An 11610-nucleotide genomic window follows, 5' to 3' on the forward strand; every position below is an offset into this window, starting at 1 on the left:
CTCTTCACGCTTTCATTGTCGTGAGGCTTTTTCTTCATGTTGCCATTTTCTTTTTCTTCTCATCATCCACGTTTAGTTTCTAAGACAGCAGAATGGCTCAGCCAGGATCACCTAAAATATATTCTTTGCTTACATAACTTGCCTTTGCCCGATGGACTTTAAAGCTTCTCTAAACGTTGTTGCCTCAAAGTTCTTCTAGTGCCCTCAATCAATAATCACACTGATTAATACCCACTGAGAGACAGATTAATAACATTAATACATAAGATCCTTAAGCTTGTCATCTTCTTGTTGTAGCTCTACATTCATGCTGTTAAATGGCATGTGTTCTGTACTGCAGATTTATGGCCATAACCACCCCTCTGCCATGTCCACATTCAGCACAGATGGAGAAGTGTCAATTATAAAGATCTTCAAGCAAGGTTTTTATTTGCAATTATTTTACAACAACACTAGTTCAAGTCTACATTAGTGGGAGGAGCAAAGGAAACAACACTGCTGACGGTCCGATCACTCTCTCCTCCCCCATTATAAATCTATCTACCACTGGACCAAGTAGTTGGACAGAAACAGTCGGGGGAACAGCATTAGAAACAACAACAGAACTCAAGTAGAGTCAAGACAGCAGTACACAGAGGACTCAGGTCAATTATTCACTCAAATACTTTCACTTCCTTTGACTGGTAGTTCTCCGGGAATACAAAAGTGTTCAGTCGCTTCTTTTAAGTAAGAAAGAAAGTGTTTACATCTTAAATGTTAGTTCAACCCAGGAGCCGTAGACAGACAACCAAGAGAGGAGGGGTAGACGGGCTGTCGTGAGCTCAAGTACAATCTTACAATCTGACAGCTAAAGGAATTTCATCCGAGACAGAGTCTGTTATCAATTATACAACATAATAAGAACTTTACAATTACCTTACCAGTAAACATTAATAGATAGACTTTTTTTTTTTTGTATTTTACATATTAAAATAATGTGCATTTTTTTTTTCCCATTTGAAGAAATGATCTTCCAGAACACGTAAACAGAAAACATCAGAGATGTGTGTGATTCTCTTCATCAAGTGCTAACAGTCCGTGAGACTTTCAATAAAAAAGCTGCATGTTTCCTCAAGAGATTATTAAGGCGAGATTAAATGCTGAGAAGTCGAGACAGTGTTTAACCAGAAGTCCTAATATGCTAGACTGTGTTTTTGTACTGACAGAAAACTATCAACTCATTGTGACGTGATGTTACGTGTCATGTGGCTACGTGAATCGACCATAATCAAAACCGACCATTTGAATTTAGAAAGTCTGCTTTAAATGGTATGCATGTTCATAATTGCATTTGCCCCAGCTCCCTCAGCCCAGGGCAAAATGTAATTAAAAGCTCTGAGAATTTAGTCACTGAAATCATTTTCTCGTCATCAAGCCAGCCTCTGTACAAAGTGCCCATTTAACTGGTAAATTAGTCACTTTTAATTATGCTGTTAAGGACAACATGGCTCGGGTTTATTTTTATTTATGTGCTGTTATGTAGTACACGCTATGTACATAACCACATTGCTAAATTGAAATGTCTCTTTACTGCCCTAGTGATACCTTTTTCCCCCTCCTGGCCAACAAACCTAATTCCCTCCAAAGTGCCTCATTTATTCACATTATTCTTGTAAACATCATTTGCTTTGTCTATTAAACTGACAGCATCCATCATCAGCTGTTCACATTATGTTCAGTGATTCTTTTTTTAATTTTTTTTTTTATTTGGGATGTTCAGAAGGTCCAGCATCACACGACGACTGGAAAAATCATCGTATTTTCAGTGAGGAATATGTTCATTGTCCTTTGAGCCGGTACATTCACTTGAACCGTTGCATCTTACTGCAGAAATATCTTCTTCTCCCTACGGATTGATTTGAGCCGCGCAAAAGCTGTGAGGAATCAAACGACTCGAGGGAGTGTGGTTTGTCTCCGAGAGATGTTAAATGGAGATCTGTAGGTCCACTGCATGTCGCCAGGTTTTATTTTTGGACATCTTTGCATGTCCTGTGCCCATGTACTCGGGAAGAGGTCCGTATATGGTTTCTAAAGAGCTATGACAGTCACACGGACACGCAGTGGAATGGGGTGAGGCTCTGGCCTAGTTTACACTGTCCTCAGTTAGACATTGTGTCCAGTCCCAGCGAGGCAGCGTGCTGTTTGGCCCTCAGACGCAGGTTCTCGATGCTCGTCGTCTTGCTGTTGTGACTGGTGAGGCCGCCTGCAGCTGACGCCTGCAGCAGCGGGCTGTTCCACACCTGCTGGGCATGATGGGACAGGGACTGATAGTAGGACTGGCAGGGCAGAGAGCCCAGTGGCGCGGGAGGCATGTTCACATTCATACCCAGGTAGGGGAGTGAAGATGGGGCAGCGAGGTCGAACGCAGGGTAGTGCACCAGGTTGTTGGTGGCGGCCATGTGCTGGCGGAACTGCTCCTGCAGACGAAACAGGCTGAGAGGGGAGGAAGAGTAGGAGTGGCTCTGAGAGAGAGGACCGCTGCCCGCCAGGCTGCTGCTGGAGGAGGAGGGTGTCACTGATGGAGAGACCAGGGGAGAGTCTGGACAGAAGATAAAGAAAGTTCTGGTCAGTATATTTATTAATAGTCAGCTGATGAGGACAGTGAATATGATCAAAAAGTCTGTCTGAGAAAGTAAAAATCAGGTATCCTGTGTTCTTACCTGGTTTAGGGCTGAGTCTTTTGCATCCCGGGGAGATGTCTCCAGGTGTCACTGCCCTCTCGCACTTCACCTCCTCTCTCTGCGGTTTGCTGTCGTCCTCCTTATCCGTGGCATTATCCTCTGTCGCCGACTCGCTGCCCGAATGTTCTGCTGACGTGACGTTCAGCTCCATGTCCAGTGTTACGGGACGAGCCACAGGACCCTCCACCTCCAAGGAAGAGGAGGAGGAGGAGGAGGAAGAAGGAGGGAGCTGGGTATCAGGAAGGATAGTGGTGGAGGGAGGGGCGTCCTCCTTCTCGCTTCCTCCTTCCCCTGATACCTCCTTCTGCTTCTGAAGCTGCTCCTTCTGGAGGCTGCGCTGCTTCTTACGAAACTTTGCTCTGCGGTTTTTGAACCAAACCTGATGGCAGAGCGAGCGGAAAACATGAACTCCGTGGTCGGGACTTCAGTGCACCCAGATACAACAATACACGTGTGCCAGCAGAATCCTGCATCTCTACAGGGCTTTGCAAGCTGGAGTTAAAAAAAAATACGTTTGTACGTTGATACATAGGTTTCTGATGAATAACCTAAGATATATAGATTAGAAATATAGTGAGTTCGTTTTTCTTCTGTGATCAGTTTTTTTTTACTTAAACTGTTTAAAAAAATAAATAAATTAAGATTTACACAATGTCTATTTCCTTTATATAAATTTCTCATATTTTAGTTCAACTTTTTTACATAGAATCGTCCCCCACTACAAATCTTTAGCAGAATGACCAATAGCAGCAATATTATACAAAGTATACTTTATAAAAATACAGTTAGTATTGATAAAACGCCCCCATAATTCACAGTTCAGAGTTTTACAAAGACACAGCATTATTATTATTATTATCACAATACTGTGCATTGTTTCGACAGGCCTACCTGCACTCGGGCCTCGGGCAGGTTGGTGCACATGGCCAGTCGTTCCCTCATCACTACATCCGGGTAGTGGGTCTTCTGGAAAGTCTTCTCCAGCGCTTCCAGCTGCTGTGCGGTGAAGGCCGTGCGGCTGCGGCGCTGTTTGCGGTGCTGAGAGCCGTAGCGAGCCTCCAGGATGATGTCTTGAAATGCACAGCCGTTGGAAGAGAAAACACACGGCAAGTTTTATTTTACTGTTTAGGCTACTTTATTTGCACGGATGTCAGTGTTTCGGAAACACAAAATTAGTGCGTTATTACAGATGCAAAAGTATTAAAAACCAAATAGTTGGCAGCAAATCGAAAGCCTATACGTCTTCTCCTCTCCGTTCAAGTTTTCACCATTTTCTTATTACAGATGTTAGAATTTAAATTTATAGAAAAAAAAAAGAAAGTAGCTGTGTGATAGAAATAGAAATTTAACCAAAAGTATAAAGGTTCACTTAAATTCTAGGCTATTTAAACTGAACGTATTTCACTTGCAGCCCCGCGTCGACTAACGTAGTTTGTTTCCACGCAGTGGGTTTTAACCCGTGTTTCTATTTGTGTGTGTGAGCGTGCACTCAATTACCAGCGAGTCTCTCGGCCAGCGTGAGCGCGTGCACGGACGGACGGTAGTCGGGCGCATGCTGCGCCTGTTGTGCGGCCTGCTGGTGCAGGTTGTACATGGCGCTGAGGGAGTTCATGGCGTGCAGGGAGTAGCCGTTCACCCCGTAGTGCTGCATGGTGAGAGGTCGCTGAACCTGCGGGACTGGAAGAGAGGACTGTTGAGGTTTCGAGATAAAGAGAGCGGAAGGAGAGGAGGCGTAAAGGACGCTTTGACATGACAAGGGCGCGTGGCTGCTGATTGGACCCGCTGTGATTGTTGATCTCCAACCCCCCCTCCCCCCCCTCCCCTCCTCCTCCTCCTCCTCCTCCTCCCCCCCGTTTTGATTTTTGATACATCTGTAGATCGGTGACGGACCACGACGCACGCGAGCGTTTTACTAGTCGTGAATGTCGGCAGGCCCACGCGCTCAAGGGCCAATAGATTTTGATGTGCGCACTTAAACTAAAGTGTTATCCATTAACATCCAATTATCGCTTTGTTCAATCCATTAATTATACAAAAGACTTTTAATTGGGGTAATTATCACTCGTTCCCATAATGAACCGTGACGGATGCCTCATTCATGAATTTATTCACGTCTTCTCTGTGCTCCCGGAGAACCCAAATCCTCATTGAAGACGTTGCTTTGACAGATCAAGGTGCTGATTAAATGTGTTGGAAAATGTGTTGTTGTTTTGTTTTTTGTTTTTTTACGGGTCTGTGTTGTAAAAACGTGCAACCGGAGAGCAGGATTATTTTTTAATAGGCTGTGATTACGGAAGTGCTATTTTCGTATATGAATCTTTTTTTTTTTTTTATGTCTGAAAATCAATTTTCTTGCAACATTTAACAGCAAAGCTCGACATTTATTTGGGGTCAAATGATGTCCTATATAAATAGTCCATATGTCTGAATACTTGCAGCCTTTAAAAAGATACGAGCAGATTATGTCGTTAAGGGATAACACCCAGTCTTTCACAAGGCAGCAATTTCCAAAACTCTGTTTTGTAGTTCTCCTTCACGACCGAGATTTTCATAGAGGAATCGCTGCAGGACACGATTAGATATGTATTAGTAGCAAGGAGGCTGACAGGAGGGGATATCTCGGAGGCCCAAACAGTTATTATAACTATTACAGTGGGACCACAGGGAAAAGATATAAATCTTTCTGCTCAATGACAGGTATGTATCCAGGGAGCCCGGTGAGTTTTTGCACTTAAACAGGAAACTCACATAATAAGAACTTTAAGATTGTCATTTTGCTGTCCTTATTTTCTTAATTCATAGTTGTTTTGTTTAACTTGATTAATTTGAAACGATTTTTTTTTTTTCATACATTGTCTTGAGAAAATCAGAATTTGTCATATCAGCCAATTATTCCGCATAGCCTTTATATTTAACGGGTTTAATAATATGTTTCCTTATTATTAATTTGACCAAGGTCAGACTCTTTCACGTAAACATGTGGCTGGTTGACATGTTTTCATATTGACCTGAAAATGATTGAATCAATGTTCATTAAAAACACCGAATTTTAGTTGATAAATGTAATAATCAATTGCATAATAATAATAATAATAATAATAATAATAATAATAATAATGGATACATGTAAACATTGTGGGTGGTCGTTCTTGTAAAATGCTTTTTTTTTCCCTAGCAATTTCTCTCTAGTTTTTTTTAGTGCAGTGCATCTGGATCAAGAGTGTGTGTGTGTGTGTGTGTGTGTGTGTGTGTGTGTGTGTGTGTGTGTGTGTGTGTGTGTGTGTGTGTGTGAATATGTGTGCGCGCGCGTGCGCGTGATGCCCGCAGTGCCCATTCCCAGCCTATTAAGTGGCTGCGGCGGCTGATGAATGTGATCAGAGGGCAGTGGGGAATAGTTTAATTCGCCGGGACAGAAGGTGCTTCGCTAAACATTTACTTTACTCCCCCAAGTATTTGAGTTGAATGGGCCCCCCCCCTCCTCCTCCTCCTCCTCCGCCTCCCCGCCCCTCCGCCCTCCCCTTCCCCTCTCTCTGGCGGCCTCTTATCCTATCGCCCCGGGGCAACGTTTTGGCTGAGATGTATGGCTTCTCCGCGGGTAAAAATATGCATGTTGGTCCCCATTTGGCTCCCCGTCTAATGGAAGTGCAAATAGGTTTCGACTGCGAGGCCCTCCATTTATCATCAACGCTGACACGGACGGACGTACAGTGGGACTGGGTGGTTAGCTCTGCGTCGGAGTTCCCAGGCGTGTGCGCGGGCGGGCGGGCGGGCGCGCGCTCTAGTAACGGGCCAGCGATTTTCCTCAACCGCGTTTCTTTTTCGTTTTCTCTGAAATCAAAGGCGTTCATTTAATTCAAATTAAGCCTGAAATCACACAGAATTTATAAGAGAAAGAAAACCATCATGTACCAATAAACGTCTCTAAAAAAACAAAAAAATGTAGGCTACAGATGTGTGTTTGTTTACACCTCCTCGCATGCACAGCGCCGGTGAAAGTTTGAGGGACTAAAACATTGATTTTAATCTCAATTTTTTTTTTTTCCATCATGAAGCAAAAGAAAAATATTCTGATCTCAACTGCTTGTTTTTAAAGTGCAGGTGGACATTTTTTTTTAATTTTTTTTATTATTTTTTTTTAAGCTTATTAAATTTACCACTACATCTCAGGTTGTAGTATCTTCCCTACCCATATCAAATTCTGCACAATAGCTCATCACTGCGAGCCTGTCAGTGCTGTTATTGTCATTCATAAGCCTCTCTGTGCTCCAGGCACTGGGCCCTCCTGGCTGCCCTGCTCAATGCTTCGATTATCAAACCGTCATTATGTAAATTGGCATGTACAGTGCAACTCTTTGATCCGGCTAAATTAGGAAAAATGTTATTTGCTAAGAGCCCTCAGGGGCACGGGACGTCCTGACAATCTGCTCTTTGCTGTGTCATTGCAGTAAACTGTCAGAGGGCGAAGAGCATCTTTGATTTTTCCCTGAGCTGTTATTATGAAGGATATTTGCTATGCAGAAGCCACATTTAAATTCAGACTCTGATGTCTTATTGTCAGCGTTTAACCTTTTAAACCGTTTAAAATACAAAATGACATTGAGACAATAGATTTTTTTTTCTCTTTTGCATACAAGACAAAAATTAAATTAAAAAAAATCTGACTTTTTAATAGAAAGTTGCAAATAGTTCCCTTTTAGAGGAGACTGAGGTGATGTGTAACCAAAAGAACAGGAGCCCTTTTATTTCGGTAATATATTGTACATTAAAAAAAAAAATGGGTCGGGTAAAGAGCTGGCCCAAAACAATAATTGTACAATTTAGTTTAATTTAGCGTATTATTTCTAATATGGCTTTTAAACATTTTTAAACTTTTCCAAAAACAAATAAAAGTGAAATATTCAATCGAGGAACCGCATATGTCTTCAAAGTTGAGAGTAAAATCTACATTCACTGCAGGCTTCTCACAATATTTTCAAAATAAAACACAATCAACTTCATATTGATCTACAGGCTTTGCAATATTTGTTTTCCTCCAAAATAAAATGAAAGAAAAACATGAAAGCATTTTTTTTGGGTAAATCGTTTAAACAACACAACTTGTAAAGAATAAGCATGTGTTACTGTGGAGAAGTTAAAAAGGTTTTGGTTTTTTTTTACCTCCTGTGCAGTCCCAGTCCTCTTTTCTGTCACTTCGTAGTCAGACAACAGAATCCAGGGTTTGTCTTCCGCTCTCTCAGTGGCTCTCTCGCTGTTTCAGAGCCCGCTTTTCGTTCCTTTCGTCCGGCAGTGAGATAACAAGTTGAGGCCAGTGTAAAAGTCATCCAGTCTGTTGCTTCGCTTCAAGTCCGCTCGCTCGCGTTCCTCCTGCTCGATTCGTGGTGATTTCTCCGAGTCTCCCGCAGAAGTGAGGAAGCCGCCATCTGCTGGAGCGCGAGCTCTCGGTGGAGGGATTTAAGGAGCGCCTCGCGGGGGTCACGCATGCTTTCTATTGGCTCTCGGGGCTGTCAGTTAAGTAAATAAGAGAGCTGATGGTCCAGCGGCACGTTGGTGCTCTGCCGTCTGGAGTTATTTTCAAATTTGATCAATTTAAGCACATTATGTCCGCTGAAATCCCCTCATGTCTGTCGACACGTTGTTGTTGTTGTTGTTTTTTTCTTGACTTGATAAACAAACAGTGTGACGCTTTTTACTGGCTCCATTTAAGCAAATATGTTGACTATATTGATTTGTGGTCACAGAAAGTGGAATACATTTGACTTCTTTACAAATCTGATCTGTAATTACGTTCATAAATTATGGGTCATATTAACTAAACTCTAACTTTGAACAAGTGAGTAAAATGTTCCTGTCAAGGCTATTCATAATAATATAAATAGATTTCTAAAATATTCCGTTATAGAAAACACTTTTTTAAGCGAGTAAGTTTTTGCAACTGTGGGTGAAGCTGATTATTTGCATGATAAAAAAAAAAAAATATGATCTTTGTTTCTCTGTCCTCATACTGCTTGTCTGCACTATAGGTGCATTAATCCGATTGTCTCTCCTCAGTTTTTGTGAGAAAAAGCGTCCAACCTATATAGTTTGTTTGCTTTTCGGCTTTTTCTCCATGCCACTGGAGGGGAGAGAGAGAGAGACTTTGGTGAGATGGCTAATAGATGCCAGGGTGCTGCCTTTAGACTGTCTCCCGGCCTGGAAGGATTTGGGATGGGATAGGAAAGACAAGACGCCATCTCAGCCTCCAAAAACCCCTGTCTTAAAATGACTGCGGGTAAGAGGATTAGGGCAATAATGCCCTTCTCTTCTTGAGGGGTTTTTAGAGAAGATTTCTTCTCCCGGAGCAAAACCGTTTAGGTAGGGAATTAAGGGCAGCGCAAAGTAGCCTTTTAATGTAAAGCTTGCATATTTTGTTGGGAGAGTCTTTGGGAAAGTGCTTGGCCTATTGCTGACCACGATTCTCACTCTGACAAATCTGAACAGTAGACAAAAGATTTCATGGAATAAAGAATATTAATGTTGATGCGTGCTGGCACATATTGAAACGTAAGTGCACAGTTTATGGACAATCAGCGATTTGTGGGCATTTATTATAAAGTTTACATGGGTCACCTGAAAGTTATGAGTTAATGGAGAGATGGGTTGGTGGTGGGGGGTAGGAGAGCTTAAGACATTTTTCTTTTCTTTTTAGCAAAAAAAAAGTCTTACGATTTTTTTTTTTTTTTTAATTAAGTTGGCCTATGTTATGTAGCTTAATAGTCAAGAACCACTTAAATCTACAAGAAGTTATAGGTTGATTTTGATTGGAGAAATTTAAAACTAACCTGTAAAATTAAAAGAAAGAAAGAAACACTGCAGCAGGCTACTTAACAAGAGCTAATTACATGAATCCCTCGCTATTATTGGCATTAGGTAAATTGAGACGGACTAAATATTCGGTGTTTATTTGCGTATTAAGTCCAGAAATATTAACACATCCGAATAAACCTTTAAATACTGACTATAAATAAAGAGTGAAATTAGCTTATTATTATTTTTATTATTACAAATATTATTATTATTATTATTTTTACAGTACTCGGTGTAAATGTCTTCTCCGTAGTGCGTCTTTCCTTTTAAATATTTATTTTCAACCACCTCTAACTTTTTCCATGTGCGCTTCAAACTGTTTCCCCTCGCCTGGAAAAACTCGTGTGCCTCTCTGGTTCCGTCGCCTTGGTAGGCTCCTATCACTCGGGTTTTTTCTCCGAGGTCTGAGAAAGAAAGAGGATTAACTTGTGAACCAATGGAAATAAGAACTTAAACGGGAGGTAAATCTGGCCACTGTCTCTTTGTGAGGACCGTCTCTAAAGCAATTAAAGCGAGAAAGAGTTTCTTCTCAGCGCCTCTCCACCTAAAGCTCCTTAGAGCGACTAGAGCTGTCCAGCGCATCTGAAGGGCTTAAACGCCAAAAAAAACAAAACAGCTCCCCTTACCCTTGTACCCAGCCATGCACCGCTGAATACAAGGTGGACCAACAATGACCTCAGATGACGAGCAACCCAACATTTTATAAATGTTAATTTGGCAGCAGAACTCGAAGATTTCCCCTCAAAAGTCCCATAATCTCATTTAACTCCCTAATGAAGGTGAAGAAAGGCTCTTGTTTTGGGGGGGAAATGTCAGAATCAGGATGATTTTTTTTTTTGTGTGTGGTCATATTTAACCCCTTTAGTCTCCTTTTTTAAGCAACTTTTTTTTTTAATTTGCACAATTCATAAAGTGAACCTGATCCTCTTGTTTCAGCCTTTTATTTGATGGAGAACAAAATGATCGTTAATGCTGCTGAATTCTTCTAATAGCTAATTAATACTCTTAATGATGCTTTCTGCAACTTCATGAATACATCAGGTCTGCAATCCAGCCAGCCTCAGCCTGCCCTGCTCCATTCAAGGGTATTTCAGCATCTGTTCATCCCACAGCAATTAATCATTTTGATGTGTGGTTTAAAATCGACTTCTTGCAGGAGACCTTTTTGACAAGAATAACAAAGCAATTTGCCAGGAGCCACCTCTTAGACACCTTATTAGCAGCACTTCCACAGTAAGACCTGCTTTTATGTTTTACAAAAAAAAATAAAAATTAAATAAATGAATTTAAAGAGACAGCGGCAATTTTGTGGTTTATTGTCAGCCCCACGCCTCTGAATCCTCCTGAAATCCCTTTTATTGGTGACAAGATCTCAGGATCTCCTCCGCAAATCCCTCCTCTAAAAGTTTTCAACCTGTCAGTTTCCTCTGAAAGCTGGATAATTCCCCCTCTTTTTTTCTCTCCGTCCATCCCCTTCTCTCTTTCTTCTTGCCCTCTTTTCTCCCTCGTTTCAATCCCTCTGTCTCATTTCTTTTCCTTGCCTTCTCTCCTCTCTCCTCTCTGTCTCTCTCTTTCTCTCCCTGGCCCGGATCCCTCTGCACAAGGGGCCCCATTGTATAGTCCTAATCCAGAGGCAACACAGCTTTAGGGACATGCAGGGATAAAAGGCCCATCAAGCCCACAACTTTATGGGGGCAAATCTCTCCCTAATCCTTCGCTTTATCTAAACAAAAGCCCCCTCTGCCTTAATCCACCTATGTGTTGAAAAAAAAAGAGGAAAAACTGGAGAGAGTGGCAGAGAATGGGAGAGAGAAAAACAAGAGATTGTTGGAGGAGAAAAAAAAAAAAAATCTCACACATTCTGGGATTGAAGCAGATCATACAGGGAGGGTTGAAATTTCCTGGAAGAGGTAAGTAATACTGACAAGCTCTCACCTGCAGGAAGCTTCGTGTGTTAACTGTGAGTGCTGCAGAGGTGTAATGGACCCCTCATTTAAAGTTCATATTCGAACCACATAAATGTACTTTCTTAATATAGATGCAAACA

At 41.7% G+C, this 11610-nt stretch overlaps 1 protein-coding gene across 1 annotated transcript; it reads right to left on the bottom strand.

The window, feature by feature from the left end:
- Positions 1–412: 412 nt before the first annotated feature.
- dmbx1a (diencephalon/mesencephalon homeobox 1a) lies at positions 413–8125 on the bottom strand. The gene is made up of 5 exons (XM_069139580.1): positions 7878–8125; positions 4218–4397; positions 3612–3790; positions 2700–3099; positions 413–2578 (listed from the first exon to the last, which is right to left on the bottom strand). Exons 2-5 carry the CDS (start codon positions 4369–4371, stop codon positions 2139–2141), a joined length of 1173 nt encoding a protein of 390 aa, XP_068995681.1. The 5' UTR covers positions 4372–4397; positions 7878–8125; the 3' UTR covers positions 413–2138.
- Between the last annotated feature and the right edge of the window lie 3485 nt (positions 8126–11610).

Source organism: Embiotoca jacksoni, unplaced genomic scaffold (assembly GCF_022577435.1).
Source record: "Embiotoca jacksoni isolate LCO1_2020_lvr unplaced genomic scaffold, fEmbJac1.0.p SCAF_83, whole genome shotgun sequence".
In the NCBI taxonomy this organism is placed as follows: Eukaryota; Metazoa; Chordata; class Actinopteri; family Embiotocidae; genus Embiotoca; species Embiotoca jacksoni.

What these genes read in the sequence shown, in the direction of transcription:
- dmbx1a (XM_069139580.1), bottom strand. Translation starts at nt 4,371, where the DNA reads ATGCAGCACTACGGGGTGAACGGCTACTCCCTGCACGCCATGAACTCC. An exon ending in GCTGGCCGAGAGACTCGCTG is followed by an intron (nt 3,791 to 4,217) that starts GTAATTGAGTGC and finishes GTGCATTTCAAG; the next exon opens with ACATCATCCTGGAGGCTCGC. An exon ending in AAGACTCAGCCCTAAACCAG is followed by an intron (nt 2,579 to 2,699) that starts GTAAGAACACAG and finishes TCTTCTGTCCAG; the next exon opens with ACTCTCCCCTGGTCTCTCCA.